This window comes from Pteropus alecto, unplaced genomic scaffold, assembly GCF_000325575.1.
Source record: "Pteropus alecto unplaced genomic scaffold, ASM32557v1 scaffold75, whole genome shotgun sequence".
NCBI classification, from domain to species: domain Eukaryota; kingdom Metazoa; phylum Chordata; class Mammalia; order Chiroptera; family Pteropodidae; genus Pteropus; species Pteropus alecto.
The window spans coordinates 21,373,057-21,397,574 of record NW_006440638.1 but is presented as its reverse complement, the minus strand read 5'-3'; the positions used below and the strand labels follow the sequence as shown (position 1 = coordinate 21,397,574).

Sequence of the window (24,518 nt, the reverse complement as noted above, 5' to 3'; positions counted from 1 at the left end):
ATTGCAATTCTGTAACAGCTAAAATTAAAAAAATTTTTTTTTCACTTATTGAAAAGTAACACTAATTTATCACTGGTGACTTTTTATTTTCTTTTAGAAAAATAAAGGGACTTCTCCATAATTACCCTAAACATGTTACAATGTAACAATGTATACTTGCTCTGTTTGGTTCTATTTAAAGAAATTTCTACTGTTTAAAGGGGCAGGTTATTATGTATACCAGCTTCAGTGTCTCAGGCCTGTAGTTTTAATACTAATACATATTCATCTAATGTGTTCTTTATAGTTTCCTATAGCACTTAGCAAGTTCTTTTCTTCTACTGGGAGTTTCTGTTCTAACTTGTTTTGAATTTTATCAAATGTATATATACTTTTAAAAGGCCCGGGGAGTGGGTGAAATTAACTTTAGAATTATGTGATTTATCAGATATAAGTGCATGTAGCTCCTAAATATATTTGTATATTAACATACATATAATTCACACTCACTTATAAAGATAATACAGTTTGCTTTAAAAAATAAAAACTATTCATGCCAGCTAGTTTTGCAAAATTTTTATGAGAATACTATTATTAAAAATTATTTTAAGTCTTTGCTTACTGAAATAGTCTATATAGCCACGATTCCCTATATAAGAAGGAAATCATATAACTTCAGTTTACCTAAGGTGGATTATATTATGCTAAAAAAGTGTACTAAGACTACACGTGTAAACATTAGGCTATAGCTGACTGGGCCTCTGGTGAAAATGGACTACATCATCCTACCTCCTTATTCTCTGTGTCATCTAAATGCTACACAGGTGTAGTTGAGTGTCTTTTCAGTTTCTTTCCTCCCTTTATATTCTAAACCTATATATTCTATGCAGCATAGAATGTATAGAAATAAAATTGAAATTAAGATCCTTTAACTGCTTCTGTAAGCAGGTCCCTCCTATGTGTCCAGTACTGGACTAGTCAGCTCAATGTAGAAGTTATAAGTCATCATCCATTTGAAAACACTTGTAATTTCTCTTCCAGTAATCATATTAATCAGTAAATTGTAACACTTAATTAGAGTTTTGTGTAAAGAAGGGATGCATGCAATCGAAGGTTTTATTTCAGTTAACTTAATTACCCCATCTCAATACTGGACTCTACAAGTAAACAGACACTAAGCTGGCCTTGGGGACTTTTGTACAATATCTAACATCTAGGTCATGTACTGGAGTCAGTATTTATTCAGTGCAAACACTAAGACATTTTATATACGTACTTCTCTATAAAAAAAGATTACTGTTAAGAATTGAAATATCAGAGATTGCACCTATTATTTTGAGCATGTAGAAATGTGGATTTATATACTTTAATATATGATCAATATACAGTTAGAACTGATATATTTCAGTTAATTGAAATTTTTACTGTTTGGTCTTGTTAAACTGCCTTTCAGGATGCTAGCCATCTCTATATTGAAAGACTATGTTCAGACCAACTTTTAAAAAAATGAAGACTGCATTGAGATTTTAGTTGCTAGGTAAAATGAGAAATATGAATCATATGCAACAAGTCAAATTTTAAGAAATACAGCTACAGAACTATACCTTTCCATCCAGAATATTTTACCAGGTTCCTGTAAAAATTCCTTGTCCGTAAAGGTCATATTCTTTATAAAGGACATATGCTTTTAGACGATTTGGTAATGGAAGAAATGACATGAAGACAGGGCATCGCAAATGCAAACGTCCCATACACTTCCGGATCTTTAGGCGGCACAGATGTTTTAGGGAGCGAGGGTTTGCTAAAATGAAAGAAACAGGCACATTATTCAAAAGGAAAAAATTGAATTTTTAGTGATTTTAGGGTTTAGTTAGCAAATGTATTTTATACTTAAGCCACCAAGATTTTCATTTGCTGTGACAAAATGGAAAAGTGTATAAGGAAACAACTTTTTACTTCTCATTGCAAACCTCATAGATATGGTTTCAGAGCCACGTCAAGTTAGAGTCCAGAGACTGGCACCAATTGCAGGTCTGGCCTGTGAGTCTTGAAGTTCTTAAATCTGTGTGTATTAACCCTCTCACCCCCAGCCTGTCTTGCCTCTTGGGGTCAGGCTAAAAACTAAAGATCACTACCCAGGAAAAAAATGAAAAAGATTCTTCTTAATTTGACTTATGTGCTACTGTGAAAGAATTTGGTTTGAAGGGTCATTCGTTAATCTCTGTAGGCTTAGATCTTATCTTTTTCTCATCTCTGTTTTTATTGCCATTTCATAGCTTTTAATCTCGTTGTTTATAGTGTTCCATAGGATTAGGAGGAAAGTATTACCTACCTATATAATAAGTAGTTAGCTAACAGATTTTATTTATTGGGATATGGTAGTAAGTACAAATCAAGTGTAGTTATAAACAGTAACATTTTTTAGATAGGAATAGTATTTTTCTTGGTTTCTTTAGGTCAAGCTTTTAAGAGTGTTCTACAGAACAAATAAAAATACAATTAGTATTTTTGGTAAGAATCTTGTACAAGAAAGAAAGATACTCACTCAAGATATTATGGATTTCTGACCAGAGCACCTGTTTTTGGAGCACAGCTTTCAACTTTGAACAGATCTGAACTTGATCAACATAATCAAGCATTACTCGAACAACCATTCCAGAGAGATGTTGCAGCCATGACAAAGTTATTACTTCACAAAACTGAGGAAGAAAATCAGAATTATGAAAGTAAATGAAAAACTATTTGGGGGTTAGCATAGTAATCAAAAGAGCACTAAACTGAGAATCCAAGGTCTCAAGTTTCTCATTTATAAACTAAGGAATTGAGCAAGAAAATGTTTCTTAGCTCTAACATTTGGAAAAATATTTACTATGTCTTTAGACCTATGTAAGATGTAATGAAGGTGTGAAAGTGACTTACAGAATATCATTCAATTTGGCCACATGGCTATCTGGAATAAAGATTACCTTTCTAGCTTCACTTGCACCTAGATGTGGCCACCTGAGTTCTAGCCAATGAAATGGAAATGTGAGCAACTCCCAGAATGCCCTTAAAAAAGAGCACGGGGTGTGATGCTTCCTCATGCCTGCCTTTCTGTTGGCTGGGATGTTGATGCAAGTTTCTCTTGTGAATCATGGGCTGTCTAATTAGAATTCTATTTACTTCTGGCCTTTATGTGAAAGGGGAATGAGCCATCTTACTAAAGCCACTCTGGATTTTAACCTACTCCCACCTTGATACTCAAGGGATATGATAGTTTCTGTCTTTAATTTACATGCTCTTAGACAAAATGCCCATATGAGAAGTAATACTAGATGACAATTTAGAAAATATGACATATGCCTAAGTACCAAATCCTACATTAATCATAACCTAAAAATAATAAATCATACAATATTAAAATATTTTTTCTTTCACTTTTCAGAATTGATTCATTTTTATTTCCAGGTGTTAACAAGAATTTCTAGTGCATCTACTGTGTGCTAAGCAAGCATGGATCTGTAGGTTAAGGAAAGTGGTGAACAAGAGTTTTACATTTGTGTATTTGGGGGAGAGAGACATAATCGGTACAGTTTTAAGAAGATAATTTCAGAAAGTGATAAGTGCTATAAAAGAACAGTATTAAAAGAGAGTGATTAGGGAAGGAAACCACCTCAGGTATGGGCTTCTTTGAAGAATTACTTGAAATGAGATCTGAAGGGTGGCAGCTATGTGAAAAGTTGCGGGGAAGAGCTGAAGTTGGGGAACTGGATAGGGGGAAATGAAATAAACTGGTGTGATGGAATTCAAGAGAAAATGTCTCAAGGGACTGGTATCATGATTCTTTTTTCATCAAAAAGGTGACTAAAAACCATTTAGTCAAATGTTAGAGCTAAAAGAATAAAAAACCTATGGAGACAGGTATTGGAAACCCAGAAGCATTTTAGCTGATAACACTTATTCAAAGAAAAAAATCATAATTGTTATACAAGACTGCATTCATTCTTCAAAAATATGGCTCAGACGTTGCTTCATTTGTAGAACTACCTAGGTTGAGTTAAATTACTGTTTTCCTCTGAATTTTCTGTACCTTTTACATTTGTCTATTACTGTGTTTATCATATATTAAAATCCCAACAATGAGTTGCAGAGAATGGATGGAGTCTTATCTATTTCTGTAGTTCGGGGCCACCAATAATGACTATATAAGGTGATACAGTTGATACTGTAGACTTACCATAGTATCTTTGATAACTGTAGGTGTCCAGCCTTCAAAAGCATAGAAAAGATGAACTTTGTCTCCATGAGGACAATCAAAGCATCGCTCTGTGTCATATCCATAATTCAACAGCATCCTGAGCATGACTTCGTCTTTCAGTGTGTATTGCAGTGCTGATGGGAAATGTAAAGGATTGACTCTGCAGAAGTAATTTACATTGGCTCCATGCCGTAGCAGCAGATTTATCATCTCATAATTGCCCATCCTTAGGGCTATCTGGAGGCAGTTAACCGGGTCTTGATTAGGCAGAGCTCCAGCACTCAGAAGCAGCTTAACTGAAGAGAGGTCACCATTTGATACAGCAAAATACAAAGCTGACTTCCTGTGGTCATCATAGTGTTTACGAATTCTCTGATCTAGCATGAAATTTACATCAAATCCAGCCTGGATGAGAAATTCCAGACATTCAGGGTGTGCTCCTGCGGCTGCACAGTGAACTGGACTGATGCCACTCTGCTTAATAGCAGCAAAATCCGTAACTGGAACCAAAATCTTTAAAGCTCTGAGAAAGAATTTCAAAGTGCATTTACAAATAGTTTTTGTTAAGATCCAGCATTAACATATTTATGATTGTTTTATACTAGCACTGGATGGTATTAGTATTAAGTAGTACTTAGAACACAAAACCAAAAACATAATTCCTAAATCCAAAAGCTCAGAAATCAAGTAAAGCTAAATGAAACTACTATCTAGATTATAAACTCAGAATTAGCCTAGTCAGTGAGACTTGAGGTTCTTCAGATTGCTTAAGGACCTGATAGTAAAATAATTCTATGTCTCTTCATAAGAATATGCCTGATTTTACCAGTTTCTAGCTGGTCAAGAGTTTTTCTATAAAAATAGAGTTATAGGATCAGAGATGAAGAATATAAAGTTCCCAGAAGCTATTCAAAAAAAAAAAGTAGCTATAATTTCTACTACTTAAGATAATGTGATTGAACTTACAACAAATGGCCTTTGTCAGCTGCCACGTGAATGGGCAGGTGGCCTGAATTCTTAGGGATGTTGGCATCAGCTCCATGCTCTAGCAAGAGAGCCACAGAGTCTGGATTTCCTCCACTAGCAGCTTCAAGTAAGATGGAAGAAGAATCAGAGGCCTGACCAAGAGCATTAGCGCCTAAGAGGAGAAAGAGTCTTGTTATGCTAAAAGTCTTTTCAACTGTATTACTTAAGCATTCTTAACAATATATCACCACCACCACCACCACCACCACCACCACAAAAAAAGCAATTATTGAGCAGCCACTTGAGCAAAGCACTAAGAATCAAAGAAAATAGGCATCTCCTGCTCAAGCAGTTTATAATCTGGTTGGGAAGGGCGAAAATGTTACAGTCTCTAAATTATAAGTAGGTTGGCTTTCAGAGTAATTTTAGAAGTTACTCATTTGGAACTTGAAAATTGGAGGAGAAATAATTCTATAAAAGGTTCTATTTTTAGACTAGTTTACAAAAGCACACAACTCATAACACTTGTATATAGGATGGTACTAACAATCCTGTTGGACTATATCACCATGCCATCTATGGATGTTGTGGTGGAAAGGGGCATATTTTTTCTGTTCTTACAGGGCTGTTCATAGTAAGAGACAATGTAATTGTTTTCAGTTGAAGTTGGGGACTGCTTATAGTTAAAAGGATAAATTGTAGCACTCTGTATGCAAAGTGTCATGTGAGCGGTGTGGGTAATAAAAGTACAGGTGTATCTCAGAGATATTGTGGATTCAGTTCCAGACCACTGCAATAAAGCGAGTATTGAAATAAGTCATAATCTTTTTGCTGGTGGAGGGTCTTGCCTTCAATTTGTAAAAAACACATTTGTGAAACAAAGCGAAGCATAATAAAATGAGGCATGCCTGTATAGGTATAGGCAAAATGTCCTCTAGAAGATCTCAGGGCTAGGGTTGGGGGGTGGGGTGCTGAAGAAAAACAAAGGAGTTTGGACTCAGTTGTGGAAGACCTCTCAGTAAGATGGGCTTTGCAAAAAGAATAGCATTTGAATGGACGAAAGGAGAACATTCTGGGTATATTCACAGTTCATATAAAAAAGATGTAGTGATTTTAGCAGACTCCACAGTCATCAGAATATAGCGGCTGCCGAAGGACCTCATTCCTAGACCGCATTAAGAAATGTCTAGCACTGTCAAGATGGTGAAGTAGGTAAATGTGCTTGCCTCCTCTCACAACCACATCAAAATTATAACTAAACCACAAAATAGCCATCATTAGGAGTCACCTGAAGTCTAGTTGAACAGAAGTCCTACAATTGGGGACACACAGAAAAGGTCACCTCAAGACTGGTAGGAGGGGTGGAGATAGAGCAGGCTGGTCCCACACTCATGTGAGGTGGTTGAGAATCAGGAAGAATATCTTGGCTGCAGAGATCCCTCTAGAGAGGCGAGGGGTCCCAGCCCCACACTGGGCTCCCCAGCCTAAAATTCTAGTGCCTATAACATCTGGCTGTAAAAACCTGAGAGATTGTGGCTGAGTAAGATGGAGGGCTGCTGGAGTCACAGACATTCCTCTTAAGGAACCTGGGTGTAGATTTAATCGCTGACTGACTCATTTGCTCTGACCTCCAGCACTGGGACATCAGCTGGAAAGCACAAGGGACATAAAAGGAGGAACTGAGCTGTAAACATCAGCCAAGGCTCAACTACACAGGAGGGCACACACAACCCATACAAGACACACCTGGAGCACTTGGCTTAGGTTACCAGGGAGACTTTGCCACTGGTCCCCACAGGACACCTACTACATAAGCCCAGTCTACTAAGATCAGAAGACATAGCAGCCCTATCTAATACATAGAAACAAGCACAGGGAGGCAGCGAAAATGGGAAGACAAAGATGTCCCACACGAAAGAACAGAACAAAGCTCCAGAAAAAGAACTAAAAATGAAGGCAAGCAATTGACCAGATGCAGTGTTCAAAATACTTAGGTTATAAAGGTGCTCAATGAACTTAGGGGAAGAGTGGATGAATACAGTGAGCACTTTAACAAAGAGATAGAAAACATAAAAATGGAGATAGAAAACACACAAAACAGAAATGAAGAATACAATAACAATACCTTAGGAGGAATCAACAGTAGATTAGATGAAGCAGAGGATCAAATCTTGATTTAGAAGATAAGGTAGCAGAATACACCCAATTGGAACAGCAACAAGAAAAAAGAATCCAAAAAAATGAGTATAGTTTAAGGGGCCTCTGGAACAACATCAAGCGTACTTTCGCATCATGGGGGTAACAGAAGAAGAGGGAGACTAAGGAATTAAAAACCTATTTTAAGAAATAATGACTAAAAACTTCTATAACCGGGCAAAGGAAATAGACATATAAGTCCAGGAAGCACAGAGAATCCCAAACAAGATGAATCCAAACAGGCCCATACCAAGACACATCATAATTAAAATACCAAAGGTTAAAGTCAAAGAATTTTAAAAGCAGCAAGAGAAATGCAGTTAGTTACCTACAAGGGAGCCCCCATAAGACTAGCAGCTGATTTCTCAACAGAAACTCTTCAGGGAAGGGATTGGCAGGAAATATTCAAAATTATGAAAAACAAAGACCTAAAACCAAGATTATTCTACCCAGCAAGGTATCATTTAGAACTGAAGGACAGATAAAGAGCTTCCCAGGCAAGGAAAAGTTAAAGAAGTTTATCACCACCAAGCCAGTATTACAGGAAGTGTTGGACTTTTTTAAGAAGAAGAAGAAAAAAAGATTAAAAATATGTATAGTAAAATTGCGATAACTACATATCTACCAACAATTACTTTAAATGTAAATGGATTATATGCTCCAATCAAGAGATAGGGTAACTGAATGGATAAGAAAATAAGACTTACATATGCTGTCTATAAGATACTCACTTCAGATTGAAAGACGGTTAGAGAATGATGTTTTATGAAAATGGAAACAAAAAGCTGGGGTAGCAATACTCATACCAGACAAAATAGACTTTAAAACAAAGACTATAACAAGAGACAAAAGAGAGCTCAGTTATTTCACTTTTGGGCATTTATCAGAAAAAGCCCCAAACAGTACTTTGAAAGGACATATGAATCCATATGTTCATTTCAGCATTACCTACAGGAGTCAAGATATGGAGGCACCCTGGGTGTCCATCAATGGATGAATGGATAAAGAAGAGGTGGTATGTATATACAATGGAATATTACTCAGCCATAAAAAACAAATGAAATCTTGCCATCTGTAACAACATGGATGGACTTAGAGGGTATTGTGTTGAGTAAGTCAGACAGAGAAAGACAAATGCCACATGATTTCACTTATGTATGGAATCTAAAGAACAAAATCAAACAAAAAAACTCATAGATACAGAGAACATTTTGATTGTTGCCAATGGGAGGGATATTGGGGGTGAAAAATGGGAAAGGATTAAGAAGTACAAGTTGGCAGAAAGAAAATAGTTATGGGGATTAAAATATAGTATGAGGAATATAGTCGTAATATTGTAATAACTATATACAGTGTCTGATGGATATTAGACTTATCAGGGTGATCACTTTGTGAGTTATATAAGTGCCTAATCACTATGCTGTATACCTGAAATTAATATCACATGCCAATTGTAATTTAAAAAATTTTAAAAATTTAAAAAATTTTTAAAAATTATTTTAAAAAATATCTAATAAGCCTCCATGTAATGAGTGCTCACTATGTACTGGTTCCTTTATGTGCATAATTTCTAAACTTCATAATACCCTAAGAAGTAGATGCTAATATCTTCATTTTAAAGATAAACTGAGGCTCACTGAGGATAAGTACTTCTCCAGAGATGCATAGCTAGTAAGCAAGGTAGTTGGGATTCATGTGCTTGTAAGCCAAGCCAAGGGCCCATTTCTCTGATGTCATGTTGCTTTTTGAGCAATGCAGAGTGGTAAAATAATGTGATTTGGAATGAGACAGATATGGATTTATATCTTGGTTCTGGTATTTCCTAGCTATGTTACTTTATGAAAATTACTTTGTTAGAGGGTCACTTAAGGGAAATGCTCACTCACTGACCTCACTTAAGTCAATTGATGCTGGTTTTTTTTGAAGGATTAAGAATTTAAAATCTGTTGGCTCTCCTTTTTTTTTAAAATATTTTAATCAATGATCTATAGAAAAGGTTACTCTTTTTGTATAGAGTTACTCTTTTTATATAGATGTAGGATCCAATGTTTTCTTTTGTTATTCTGGCTAATGACTTAGACATCTCTGGTATTGCTCATTTAAAACGTCTTATGGCCACTGATTGGAAACTAGCTTCCTCTATATTGTAGGAAAAATTTAGATAAGTCTATAAAGTAGAAAGTTCTCAATTCTAGAAGTCCTTGTAGTCTAGAATATTGGAGACCAGAACCATGTATTGTTCAGAAAGAAATAAGGTTTCTGGACACAAACAGGGAGGGAATAAAGACAATTCTAATATTGGGACTTTATTAAGTGTTGGTAAAGATTCGCTGCTTTAAAAAAAAAAAGCTTTAGATACTATCTTGCTTCATCTCACAGTCATCAATGGGGTCTCCTCAAACACGATGAATGCCTGAATACTCAGCCATGTTCTCTGCTAGTTCAACCAGGATCTAAAATAGGATAACATTGGTGGCAGGGGAGGGTATGTTTGAAAGGAAGTTCTGCAACTGGTTCCATCCCTGACCCTCACTTCCCTCAAGTGTAAAATGAGGATAATCCTCACAGGATTTTTAGAAGATTCCATGTGTCAATGTAGATAGTTTAATGCTTGATACTTAGAAAGTATTCAATAAATATAAGTTGCCTTTCCCTTCTCTCAAGGTTTTGGTTATTACTAGAGGGAAGTACTGGGACTCAAAAAAAAGAAATCAGAAAGAATTTTCTAACAACTAAGGTCATTTGATAATAGACTGGACTGCCTCATGACTTAGCTTAAGCAGAGACAACGTGTAGGGGATGTCATAGGGTCTTTCATTCTATGAATCTAGAAAAGGACAACAACATGAAAAGAGTCAAATGTAAAACAGCCATCTTCTCAGCATTGTCAGGGAACATTAAGTAAGAGTAACCTGAATGCATCCTAATAATTTTAGGGAAATTACTTAACACCAAATAAGAAATATTCAACCTCTGACTATTTTAGGCTTTCTAGTCACCAATATTAACATACACTTCTTTCAAATATTTGTAGTAGGCTTAAATAAAACATTAACTTCAATTATTTTGAAGCTCTTCATGAAGAGGAGAACATTTGGGCATGCTACCCCTAGGTAGTATGCTGACTGTAGAGGAAATCTTGCCTTTCTGCAGTAATACTTCCATGATTTCAGTGTGCCCACTTTGGGCAGCAAGAGCAAGAGGAGTGAATCCGTAGGAGCTCTGTGGATCAGGGTGTGCTCCAGAAACCAGCATTAGCTTCACCATGTCCTTTCTGCCCAGCTTGGCTGCTTCGTGGAGAGCTGTCCTCTCGTTGGCACACCGCAGATTGACATCTGCCCCATGGCTGATCAACAAGGCAGCCATGTCGTAGGCATCATGTAGAACAGCTGGGAAATTAAAAGTAAGGTAAGCATTATGTTCAACAGGAAATTAAGGCCCTCAGGCATCTTAAGGAGCTCTTTCTACCTACCTCCATGTGCCAGCACTTTGTGTTTGGAAATGGATTATATAAACTGAGGCATATATCAAATAATGTTAATAGTGTTTTATATCAATAGGCTATTTGTTTTTCTGTAAGCTATGACCAATTATTCATTGCCTATTGGTAGCCTATGTGGTTGAAAAACATAAACATGAAATTTTTATTTATCATCTTTATGTTTTCAAAAGAATTGAGACTTAAGTACTCAGTACAATCCTAGAAATGCTTATAGCTTCTTTAAAAACAAAAACAGCAATAATTAGGAAATTATTTTTAACCTCATGTTTTTTTTAACCAAAATTCTCTAACTGGCTTTTCTGCTATTATGCTGTTAATTCACATTTGGATGATAATCTTTAAGCTTTCAAGATTCTGAAACACATTAATTTATTCATCTCCCTAGCCGCTCGCTAATTATTGGCATCAACTGTGTGTGAGGACCTTTGCCAGGTGCCAGATGCTGAACGAATATGAATTCTGCTCATAAACATTTATAATGTGCCATAGAAAGTACTCTAATTGCTTTAAGACTGGGAATACAAAGTGCCAAGGGTGCTCGGTCTTTTTTAATTCATCGAGCCGGCACTTAGAGTGCCCTTTCATTCTGGAAATACATGTCCTTTGATTTAGGAAATCATTTTCTTGACTTATTTCAATGATAATATACTGCCTCCATTTTGTCTGTTCTCTTTCTAGCATTCCTATTATTCAGATGTTGCTCTTCTTGGATTGTCCTTCCAGTTTTCTTATTTTTTTTCCTTTCCTATTTTCTATTTCTTATCTTCTGGAAGCTTTCCTAAACTCTATCTCCCAGCATTTGTTTTGAGTTTTTTATTTCTACTATCATATTTTTAATTTTCAAGAGCATTTTGTTTTGTTCTTTGATTTTTTTGGTACTATCTGTTATTTCATTAATTTTCATAAATTTCTCTGAAGAAATGAATAATTCTCCATTGTATTTTATTTTCCCTAAATAAACTCTGTCTTCCAAGTTGTTTATATCTGTTGAAGACTTTCCTCAGATAATCCTTGGCTATCTGCTTATGATTAAAAGTTGCGGACTAAAAAGCTGATTGGAAATTCTAAACATTGGGTGGGGCTTGTGGACTGTGGTCTTAACTATAGGTTGATATGCCTGGGTCATTTGTTGGGGAATCCGTAATTTCACTATCTTTAGTTCTTTCTTTTTGCGCTGATCAAATTCTCCGGAGAAGCCTCCTCTTAGAGGGTAAAGTTCTGCCTGTCAACTTTTAGAATCCTGGTGAAGGAGAAGGGGCAGGAGGTGTTAAGTAATTAAGCCAATGTTAGCTTAATTCCATTTAATGTTTTCAATCTAGAACTCCTACCCTTCCCTAATATCCCTCAGTCCAGAAAACCTTTGTTTAAACTATCTAGAGAATAAATCTATGGAATTTTGTTGGGGTTGGAAGGAGTCTGTCCCAGCAGAGTGGATTGGGAGGAACGATCTAGAGATAAGACTACTGGTTTCTTAATAGTTTTCAACCAATCCTCCTATTTTAGCTGCCTGTCCTTCACCTGTGCTCCATGTGGTAACTATTGCCAATAATTTTCCTGCTTTTTGATATAATTGTGCTGGTTTTTGCTTTTCTCTCTACCAATTTAAGATTTGGCTTTCTTGTCACTATTCATCCATCTGCTCTCCAGGTTTTAAAAAATCATGCTATTGTCTCCTCTCTTGTTTTTCCCGTTCTTTTGTATCCTATTTTCTTAAGAAAATAACTATAATTTTAGTGAAGACTCAAGAGGGAGCAAAATTAGTCATTTGTATTCAATCTGCCATCTTTACTGACCACTGGCTGCTGCTTCCTACTTTGCTCCCCACTTATATTTCTTACACTAGAATCAACTGGATCAATTAAGGCACCATGCAAAATGGTCAGTTCCTAATTTGGATCAGACCACTTCACAGGTGAGCCTATAGAAGGCTTCTTGAGGGTCAGGTACCTATGCCTGGTCAGCTGGGATAAAGTGACAGTGCTACAACTGTCAAAAAGCTGTCTTTGAAATCTATGGTCATGGAGGATACTCAGAGCCACAGACTCTTCTCTAGAGACAAGGTGTTAATTTACCTGTAAGAAGAGGAGAATTGCCTTCGAAATTCTTGGCATTCGGATTGCAGCCATTGAGAAGAAGAAAACTGACGTTTTCTAAGAGGCAATTGCTGACAGCCAAAAAAAGTGGTGTTTCACCATTGTGGGTGGTTTGCTCCCACACACTGGGTTTCGAAGCTGAAATAAATCCATTAGACCACACAGGTTAAGACATAGAAATAAATTCTAAATTTATTTCTCAGAAGTATCAAGAAAAGTTATAAAGGGAGTTTACCTTTCAGGGTTATTTCCAAAATGTTCTTATTTGATTGCACTGCAGCCTTATGCAGAGGAAGCCAGCCTATTCCATCTGCTTCATCAAAAGCAGAATGGTACTTGGTCAAGTGTGACAATGCATCTTCCTTACCTATTCACAAGTCAAATAAAAACAGATTTGCATGTGGCACACTTACTAGGCAGCCCGTGCTATTTCTGAATTCTACCATTAAGGTTAGTGTATGAGACAACAGAATAGCACCGCCTTTTACGAAAGACATTTAAATGGCATAAGACAAACAAGTAGTAAGGCCTTTCATCTAGCATTCCATACCACCAGGGCCTGTGAATTCCCATCATCTTGTCACATACAGAAAAACAGCTCTGTCCATCAAGAAGCCCAGAAGCTCTTTGCTGAGTTGTGCTGAAGTATTTTCTCTCAGGAAATGCCACATCAGACCCTTGACAAACAGCTGTGGACCCCACAGTGTTCAGCATTCGAGAAAACCTGCCTCTAGGCTTCCTGAACTTAGAGGAAATTCCTGCCATTTGTCATCATTACATCTTACCACAAGTTGAAGGGGCTGGAATAAGAAGAGTACTTAACTGTCGCTATTGTTTCGACTATCTTCTTACAATCAGTGCTCAAAAAGGAATGAAAGCTGCATAGGAAAAAAAAAATGTAATTCCAAAATTTAGGAAAGACAAAGATATTTGATATTAAACAAAAGGAAAGGGTAAAGGCAATAGTAGTTAACCAGGAATGAACAAAAATATAGCAATATTTCCAAAATGTAGTATGACCCTTAATGCATTCCAGGGTGAGGACTATGTCAGAGCCTGGATCACTGCAAGCCCTCAATCAATGTTTGCTTTACTGATTCAAACCTGCCTAGGACTGAAATATCACATTATCAGATGGTAAAACTTAATGGTCACTCTATAATGATTCTAGCAAAAACTTAATGGTCACTCAATGATTCTAGCCAAAATTATTTAAAAATCATGGTGTGAGTTTTAAAAAAATATTCATGGTCAGAATCTGTGCTCAGAAAACAGTATTAGCACTTTTTGAAGTAATATTTTATTAAAATATTTAAAAATAAAGTTTTAAAGCTCACTTATGATTATATTATTTTTAAATCTAGAAATTAAGGACTATCACCTTCCCGTCGTCTTTGATTATTTAATGAACCCAGATTGAAGAGAATAAATTTCCTTAGACAATCTGTCCTACTTACGATTTGGTCAATTAAATTCACTTAAATATTTAAAACTGTACTTAGAGATTTAGTATTGTATTTGTTATGGCTGCTGTGAGGAATTACCACACACTTGGTGGCTTAAAATCGTACAAATTTATTATAATTCTGCAGTTCAGAAGTACAAAATGGGTCTCACTGGGCTAAAATCAAGGTGTTGGTAAGGTTACATTCCTCCTGGAGGCTCTAGGGAGACTCTGCTTCTTTGCCTTTTCCAGCTTCTAGAGGCCTCCTACATTTCTTGGTTCATGGACACCTTCCTCCGTCCTCAAAGCCACATTCTTCTACCCTGCCATCTCTCAGGTTCTCTCTCTTCTGCCTTCCTCTCACTTTCGAGGACTCTTGTGATTACACTGAGCCCACCTGGATAAGCTCTTTATTTCAAGTCAACTGAGTAGCCACTTTAATTATACCTGCACCCTTCTTTTAAATTAAAAATTAAAAATTACTGGGGTGACATTGATTGATAAGATCAAACAAGTTTCAAGTGTACAATTCAACAGTATATCATATATATATTGCATTGTGTATTCACCACCCAAAGTTAGATTTTCTTCCATCACCAAATATTTGACCTCTCTTACCCCTTCCCTCTGGTAATCACTAATCCAGTACACGTCCATGAGTCTCTGTTTGCTGCTTTCAGTTTTATAGCCCACATATGAGTGAAATCATATGGTTTTCAACTTTTTCTGTCTGACTTATTTTGCTTAGCATAATGATCTCAAGATCCATCCATGTTGTTGCAAATGGCAGTATTTAATCATTTCTTATGGCTATGTACCACAGCTTCTTTAGCCAGTCATCTATCGATGAACATTTCAGTTGCTTCCATGTCCTGGCCATTGTGAATAATGCGGCTGTGAACATTGGGGTGCATATATCTTTGCAGATAAATGTTTTCAGGTTTTTGGGGTAAATACCCAGAAGAGGGATTGCTGAATCATATGGTATTCAATTCTTAGTTATTTGAGGAAACTCCATACTGTTTTCCATAGTGCTTGTACCAATTCGCATTCCCGCCAGCAGTATATGAAGGTTCCTTTTTCCCCACAACCTCTCCAACATTTATTATTACTTGTCCTGTTGAGTATAGCCATTCTAACAGTTATGAGATGGTATCTCACTGTGGTTTTGATTTGCATTTCCCTAATAGCTAGTGAAGCTGAGCTTTTTTCCATATGTCTATTGGCTGTTTGTATGTCTTCTTTGGAGAAGTGTCTGTTTAGGTCCTCTGACTATTTTTAAATTGGATTGTTTGGTTTTTTTGTTGTTGTTGAGTTGTATGAGTTCTTTGTATATTTTGGCTATTAGCCTCTTATCAGAGGCATTGTTTGCAAATATATTCTCCCATTTGGATGGTCCCCTCTTTGCCTTGTTGATGGTTTATTTTGCTGTGCAGAAGATTTAGGTTTGATATAGTCCCATTCATTTACTTTTGCTTTTACTTCCCTTGACTTTGAGGTCAAATTCATAAAATCCTCTCTAAATCCAAGGTCCATGAGTTTAGTACCTATGTTTTCTTTTATACAATTTATTATTCAGGTCTTTAATCCATTTTGAGTTAATTTTGGTGTATGGTGATAGACAACAGTCTAATTTAATCTACAGCCTTAGTTATCTATTGCCATATAAGATTACATATTCACAGGTCTGGGAATTAGGATGGGGACATCTTTTTTTGAGGGAGAAGAATTATTTCATCTGTTTCAAGTATGTTCTAGTTTCCTAATTCTTTCAAGTGCCTGACAAAATCAGCAAGCCTTTCTAAATATCATACAATTCTTGCAAATCTAATAAATGAAATTTTTAACTATAGCTAATTATAATTTCTCTGAAACATTTCATTACTCTTAATCAAAATCTCATACCTTTCAATCTAAAATCATGATTTCAAAGTCAGTTACTCAATGAACATGAAAATTTTTAATCACAATGTTAATACAACAGATAATCTAATGAACACAATTTCTTTATAAAACTTTATTTAAAGATTATTTTATAGATTATTCCTAAATTTAATATAAAAGTGTAGCAATAGTGTGGTAAAGAGCACAGACTCTGAGGGCAGGATGCCTGACTCTTTACTTCTAGCTCTATGACCTTGAGTAAGTCACTTCTCTGTGCCTTAGTCTCCTCATCTCTAAATAGGGATAATAATAGTATGCATCACACAGAGAGGTAATGAGAATTAGGATTTAAATGGGTTAATATTTATGAAATGCTTAAAATAGTATGGCACACAGTGATCACTCCATGAGTTTGTTACTAAAAAAAATACTATAGGTTTGATGTACTTCAACATTTCTATATTTAATTATAAAATCTCTTGGGGTTAAAACATATTTACTCAGTTTTATCTCCAGCAGGCAAATAGAGGTCACCATCACAAGCAAACAGGATCCATCACCCCTGAAAAACAACAGTAATTGTGCAGGGGGCTGAGATTGCTGATCAGCCAGAATGTATTTGACTAGGTGATCTTGCTGTAGATAGCCCACTTCCAGGGCAATTTTCTTACATCAAGGGATCCATGGGGTCCTTTCTTAGTGTTGTCAGAACAACACGCTGAATCCACACCCTTCAGAAAGAGCTATTCTCCTCTGGGTTTAAGTTTACATAATTCCTCCTTTTGTTTTGAGAAGATTAAAGGCCAGGCCCTACCCCACAAATCTCACTAAGGTTGAAGATAAACTTTCTGTGTGTCTTGGTCAGATTTATGCATTTCCTTAGCTCACCAAAGACAAGATGCATTAGAGTTCTCTAGACCTTTATATTCTCATGTATTTCTTCTTCCTCATTTCCAGACTGTATCTTCTCACCTAGATTTGCTGCTAACCTCCTTCAACTATTTTCTTTATTGCTAAATTACTTCCAAATATCTCCTGATTGGTCAGGCATCACGTCTCATAGATATCCTAAATATCTATGGAGCTCCTTGGATTCTGACCCTCTCTCCTGCTTTTGTCACAACATTAGAGTCAGGCTAATGACAAGTCCCAATTGCTGAACACTTATACATTGCCAGGGAGATACCATTACCTCTCATCTTTGTGTGCCTTCTGTGTAGTTCTTGGTTTGTGAATATCCTGTAAGCTCTGTTGAATGATGAGCTGAATATCAAAATCATCATTTATGTCTTCATCACTGGTGTAATTATCCATGTGAAGTGTGGACAGATTTACTTTAAAATCAAAATGAATTAAAAATATTTTCCATTTGTGAAAACAGATTATATGCTGCTTCAAATTACAAATGAAATTCAGAAAACTACAAAATTAATAGGATAAAGAAAATATAAAGTTTAGAAAACAAAATATTCATTAAAAAAAATTTCCCATAAACTTAAAACAGTTTTCTGAACTGCCACAGATTCAACATAAATGAGAAATTTCCACAAGTAGCCATTTACTTAAATCTTATGCAGAAAAAAACAACTTTTCACATAAAATTTAGGTCAGTACCATTGTAAAAATGAAAATGCTCATTTTGATCTATTTTAGACTTGGCTTATGAGTTTTTCTAAGTGACTACAGCACTCATCTAAAACAACATCATTCCTACATACAGTGAGTGTTATGCTGAAAAAATATTTACTTAGCAAATATTAATAATAAAGATGTTATAGGAATACTTGTACTTTCATAATACGATATATAATAGGAATAGTGGTAGTAAAAACCAATATATTTTATTAGGCAATATCTTAATGGTTTTAAAAGAATATTTCAGTTTTAACATAGAATAGGTTTGATTACATACCAAAGACTTCTCGCCTTTTGTTATTACCTTTAGGACAGCATGAAGTTTTCAATGTTGAAGATTAGCACATGAGAATTTTCATTTATATTTAGGATCTCCACTACCTTGTAATCCCCATTCTATTAATAGCTTTACTATAAATACTTGATCATAAGACAGTCTGGCACATTCTCGTTTTTTATATGTGGCTTACCTCTGTTTGGAAACATGATCTCTTTTCACACCTGCTATATTTATCAAATTTAAGGGATGAAACATTTTATTCCTGGAATAAAATCATTTTGTAGGGGATTGTCCATGTGAAGTGAATTCATTCTCTTCAGTCTCATGCACATAGCCACTGCAAATCAGAATCAAGTTTCCACTTGAGAGGCCAAATATTTTACTCTGACCAAATTATCAAAAATGACTGTTCCAATAGTCCTGATTCACTGTGTAGCTGCACCTACATTTTCCTTGGGTCACAAAGCTGCAGCCTGAAGTGTCCTGGGAATTCTAAGGAAGGAATTAACTCCACACAAAGTAACAAAAATTTGACTATAATTTTGTTTTGTTGAAATGTTTTTAAATTGTTAATGTACACGAATATTATGAATGCATACTAAATAAGAAAAATGTTAACTATTAAAAATAATGAGACCACTTGGCATTTCTAATTAAATATGAAGCTAATGCAAGAAGCACAACTCTACCCCACATGTGCGGCATTGCCCTTCAGCCGTCTTATTGTTTTTGCATATCAATTTCACTGCTCTCAGTTTCCTTTCCTAGTCACAGGGGTACTGTGAGAAAAGGAATCAATATTTTTAAAGTATGACATAAGGGGTTTAGTTCTGGAATTGTTGTAATATTTTCCTTATTTACAGTATATTTATTTGTTTATCTAAAATGTTTGTGTATAATCACTTCAGGTAGGTAAGTGGAAAGCAAACTGTTTCTAAAGCTGAAGAAATGACTTAACAATTGTAAAAAGGGATGCTTTCTGATTTCATTAAATTTTATCCAGTTAGTCTCCCCAAATCTGTTTTCACATACACATCCAACTAAAAAAAAAAAAAAAGAAAGAAAGAAAAGTTTTAAAGATTTTTTATATGCTTCAAAGAAACATTTCTTTTACGTTTTCCATTCATAGATGTCTGACTGTGATCTCAAGAGTCCATCTAGAAGGCTGTATTCCAAGCAAGAGTGGTATATCGGGGTGGAGAACAATCCAAAGACCTTTTACAAAGACCATTTAAAAGAGTGACACCAAGATACTTAGTTTTTTACTATATATATTTTGAAGTAAGTGAAAACAATGTATTGTTTACTTCTTTTAGACATTCCTTAAATTTGTCCAACTTAGTCATCCAACTGACAAAGCAAAGCAACCCCACGCTTGATCCAATGTTGAGTGGGGAGGTCCGTTTTTAACAACATTGCAATGACAAAGTTAGTAGAATGTCCTGTAGTAGAAAGAGTTCCTTTACGTTCACTTGTCTTGTAGAGGGGACAGACATAGGCATTCAACTTCACAATCTGAGTCTTTTTAGCTTGAAAGAAAAGAAATATATATTTTTGATAAAGGGAAAACAGTACTGGTACTAAAAGAACAACTACAAATCTTGTAATAAAATGAAAAATACTAAATTTAAGATCATGATTATGAAAATTGAACATTTTAAAGTTTTTTTCACAGTTGGTATATAGTAATTATGGTTATGAAACAAGAAAGTGATTTCATTTGGTTCATGATCCTAGGTCCAAAAGGTATTGCTTTTAAAGTCCTGATCATTTAGCAGGCAAGAAAACAAATCTCAAAAGGCCTTCAGCGAGAAGGAGTAAAAGAAGAAAGTAAGAAAGAAGGAATAACATACAGCATAGGTAATGGGGGAATGGGGACACAAAAAGAGAAACACAGCTGCTTGAGCTCTAATACAAGAAACTCTTAAATTAGAAGAAGTTTAAGTTGCTATTTGTTTTCAGTAGGTTATTACTAAGGAAAACATACCAACTCTTACCTACTCACAAAAAGAATCTATATACAATCCTTGAAAATCCAGATATGAGATATTAGGAGTCTTTGTAAACTAAGGCCATATTTCTCATAGTTATAATTGAACTGCATTAATAATGAAAACATTAAGATTGAGTAGTGATTATGGGTGATTTGTAAATATTTTTATTTATAGTTATTTGAGAATAAAAAAATTAAGAAAATGAAAGAATGAACCTCATTTGTTCATACTTGTGGGAAAATGATGGCGGAAGGAAAGAGCAAGTTGCTTTCCCAAGGGGACAAAATTGGTCTGCATCCCATATGGCTTGCAATGTCTATGCTTTGAGGCACCTGACTGGCCTCTAGGCCTAGGAGTTTCTTACAGCCTGCAAACTCTAGTTGCTAGCTAGAGACTGTGTCAAGCCTATTTGTGTCTCTGAAAAGTGTTCAAAGGCACTTGAGAATCAAAATATTGATGGGAAACTTTAGCCTCTGAAAAGTAGAAGTGTGGGGGAGAAGCAAAGAACATGTTATATCCCATGAGATAAGAGGAAAAAACATAGAACGATATTCCTAAAATAATATAAATGCAATACAAAAGAGGGGGAACAGTGTATTTCCAATGTAAACATTAAGTCACTGTTTATTATAATTGAACAAAATTCTAATAGGTTTGAGCAGAGACTTATTTGGGGAAGCAGTTAAACTATCTATCATTGCCAGCAGCCACCAGAAGCCAGAAGAGGCAAAGAATGAACCTTCCCCTAGAGTCTCTAAATGGCCCGATGATATTAATTTTGGACTTCTGGATTCCAGAACTGGGAAAGAATAAATTTCTGTTTTCTTGAAAACAAACAAACAAAAACTATCATGATCCTCCCTAGAATGCTAAGAAATTTTGTTAGAGAGAGGTATATTTACTTGGTTTTATCCATATGATAGGCATCAGGTCAAACAGAAGTTTGGGATATTGTTCGGCAAGTAATCCACTGTGAAGAGAAATTGACAAATATTTACTAGAAATAATATGAAATTCGCTTCTTAGAAATTGCAACTTAGACATTGGCTTTTAATATAAAAGAGAACCAGAGATGGGCAAGGAAAAAATGCAAAATAAATAAATAAATAACAATGACAACAATCACCACCAAAAAACTCAAGGAAGAAGCAATGAAGAATTGAGAGAAACAAAAGAAAATTATGGAAAGGCTACGTGGACAAACAGTGAACAAGTATCAATTTCTGCCGTTTCTTAAGTACCATCCATAAGGCAGACACTATGCTATAACATTTGACCCTCATGATAATCCTTTCCCCATTCCTATTCCTATTTCATAGATAAAGAGTGGAGGCTCAGAAAGGTTAAGTACTCTTCTCACAGTAACACAGCTCTTAAGCACCAGTGTCGGGATTCAAATATAGATCTGTCTAGAAAATGTGGTTTGTTTTCTCTATGCTATATTACTTGTTTGTTTGTGTATTTGTTTGAAAGAAGGAGAGAAGAAAGGAAGAAAAAGATGGATACATATATAAGAAAAAGTAAGTTAAGAGAAATGTCAGTAGAATGATGAAAAATAAAAGAGAAATAATCAAATGAACTATGCACAGATAAGTCTTCTCATAGCTCTGTCTTAGAATTATCTCTGTAGAACCACCTTCTTGGTCCTTCAGGTTCTTGCTTGAGAGCAAAGTCTAACCCTGACTCTGGACATGGAGGGTTGTGTTTATTAATAGATGGTTGAAGAGCAGGGCTCCAAGGGAAATAGTTTCTCCCCTTCTCTCTTACCCCTATAGATTTTAAACAGGAATAGTTTTGCTTAGTTTCCTAAGCTGGAAATTCAGTATTTGTTTTAAATATTTATTTATTATGTCATCAAAATACAAGAAAAAGTTTTCCATTCACCAGTAGAAATGGACACTTTACTGTAACTGTAAATTGTTTAAAAGTGAGATGCTCTTACATATTATAAAACTAAAGGTAACTGTTATAAAACAGAAAAAACAGGAAAATAATCTCCATTAACTTTTCTCCTAGTAAGACCACTGAAATATTAACTAAAAATTGTTCAGGATCTAAAAATACTCATCAATTGCCCTAGCCTGAGTAATGATTTATGGCAAGAATTCTGTTATTATTTATTACTTCCCATATTCCTTAAAAAAAGCCTTTTGGTTGAGTGAAAAAAAAAAAGGGCAGCAGACAGCTTATCTTACTTATAATTCAGCTACAATTGAAGACGTCTTTGCAGTTAAAACTACTGACCTTTTCCTGTCCCAGCGTGCTCCATCAAGATATAATCCATGGATATAAACACCATCTTCTGGTGCTGTGTCAGATATATCAGAAGGAATAACCTGAAGATAGAGGCACACACTAGTAATGATCTCTTCCCTCGATACTTGTCACAGAAAAAAAACATTAGCTAATCTTTAGAACACATTCAGTGAAACTCCACTACATTATAACTCCTTAAACTATTAAATTTTCAGTAAAATGTAAATGTAAAAATGTATAATACAGTTCTTTTTGAAACATATTACTAGGTTTTACTGTACCTCATATTAATTTTTGCTAAAATAGAAGAGAAGCATTGGATTGTTTGAACTGAATATTGAGATATATAAAAGTTCTATCACAGAGATAGCAATAAAAATACATACTTTCTTCATGAAACTCAAAGAATGAAAAGAAGTCAAATCGCATATAATGGGCTATAAAAATAAGAATTCTGCATATCCTCCTTGCTTAAATACATGACTTTGATGTAATGATACATTGTGGAGTTTAAGAAGTTACTATACCTCAAATTCATATCCTAGTAAATCAATAGGGATGGTATACTTTCTGGCAAAATTCTGCATAGCTCCAGTTAAAAAGGCTTGAGTGAAAAAGAAACCTGAGAGCCAAAACACGCAAGGTTTTCCTGAATTATACCAGTCCTATAAAGGGAAAACAAAATGCATTATGTTGATTTTTTTCCACTTACACAAGTGTCACTTGACATACAATTCCTGATTCTGGTTTTCGTGTGTGTTGCCCACACTTTCCATCACAGGACTCTTCCCTGACACTAAACACACAGCCTATGTATTGGCTCTCCTACCTCTTTGCCCTTCTAGTTACTTTTCTTGGAGAATTCTCCCTCATTTTAATATGAATCTGAATAAAACAAAATTTGAAAGATTCAAATTTTCTGCAAAAAGCTAATTCTAAATTATTTGGGGATTATATTACTTAATCCCACTCAAAAGCAACCATATTTAGAAATCTCATGGATTGTCTAACTATAGCCCTCATGTGTTGATTCTAGTTCCTTAACCTTCTTAAACTCTCTGCCTCCATGCCCACTGCCCCGACTCCGGTTTAGATATTCATAGTCTTCTTTCTGTATCAGTGTGTACCTCCTTGCTCCTTCCCTCTCTCTGCTCAATACATCTATAACGATGCTGCTAGAGTTAGGTCACCATGAATGATTTCGATCAGGTTTAGCATCTTGCATAATTCTTTGGTGATCTACTACTATTCCACCAAATTAAAGTCTAAACACATTTTAGCTTCCTATTCAAGATAGTTCACAATCTGGCCCCAGTTGTATTTCCAGTTCTATCCTTTTCAATTCCCCTTCAAGCATCTTACATTATAATCAGGGCTTTTCTTTGCACTGGGTGGACATTTGTTTTCTCTGCTTATCTTAAAAGTGAAACTATTCTTATGTACCTCTGGCGGATAAACCCTCCTACACTCTCAATTGAAGCACTTCTGGTGGTGGTACTCTACCTCCTGGGGTGGGCATGTGATTCATGCTTAGCCATTCATACCTCCAGTCATAGTGATTGATTCAAGAATAGACATATGACCCCATCAAAGCCAGAAATGCCAAGACTCTTGATGGGACTTTTAGGGGAAAGGCATATTCTCAGCTCTTTGAAGTTGTGTGGATGTGAGGCCAGAGTTTCTGTTGCTATCTTGCTACAATCAGATGAGAACCTAACTGAGAATGGAGTTAACCCACAGAGACTAGAGCCAAGAGATAAAGTGCAAGAAGCCAGGATCAGGTAACCATGTCTTTAGCCCAGCTCAAATCCTGCCTGGAGCCAATATACCATACTAATTTTTCAATTACACAAAGGAACAAACTTTATTTTTGCTTACGTCAAAAATTTTACAACAGAATCCATTTTAAATTATATAGTGCCTTTCATCTTACAGCTATCTCTAGGTCCTCTACCTTTTTTTTTGCAGTGTCCAAAACCATTCATCCTTAGACCCCATTCAAATGCTACCTCATCCAATAAATAAAATCTGCTTTCCTGAGCTAAAAGAACT

General features: G+C 35.5%; 2 protein-coding genes across 2 annotated transcripts in view; both read right to left on the bottom strand.

Moving 5' to 3' along the window:
• Positions 1-3: 3 nt before the first annotated feature.
• ASB14 (ankyrin repeat and SOCS box containing 14) lies at positions 4-17,615 on the bottom strand. The gene is made up of 10 exons (XM_006917516.3): positions 17,494-17,615; positions 13,797-13,851; position 13,650; positions 13,209-13,340; positions 12,953-13,111; positions 10,522-10,767; positions 5,183-5,354; positions 4,196-4,739; positions 2,525-2,678; positions 4-1,780 (listed from the first exon to the last, which is right to left on the bottom strand). The coding sequence occupies exons 1-10, from the start codon at positions 17,613-17,615 to the stop codon at positions 1,602-1,604; spliced, it is 1,764 nt and encodes a 587-aa protein (XP_006917578.1). The 3' UTR covers positions 4-1,601.
• A 1,939-nt stretch (positions 17,616-19,554) lies between these two features.
• DNAH12 (dynein axonemal heavy chain 12) overlaps positions 19,555-24,518 on the bottom strand; it is a 200,616-nt gene continuing 195,652 nt past the window's right edge. Inside the window, 4 exon segments of the mRNA XM_025050737.1 lie at positions 19,555-19,745; positions 21,113-21,180; positions 22,455-22,546; positions 22,994-23,131. Of these exon segments, the coding sequence (XP_024906505.1) occupies positions 19,555-19,745; positions 21,113-21,180; positions 22,455-22,546; positions 22,994-23,131 (489 nt within the window).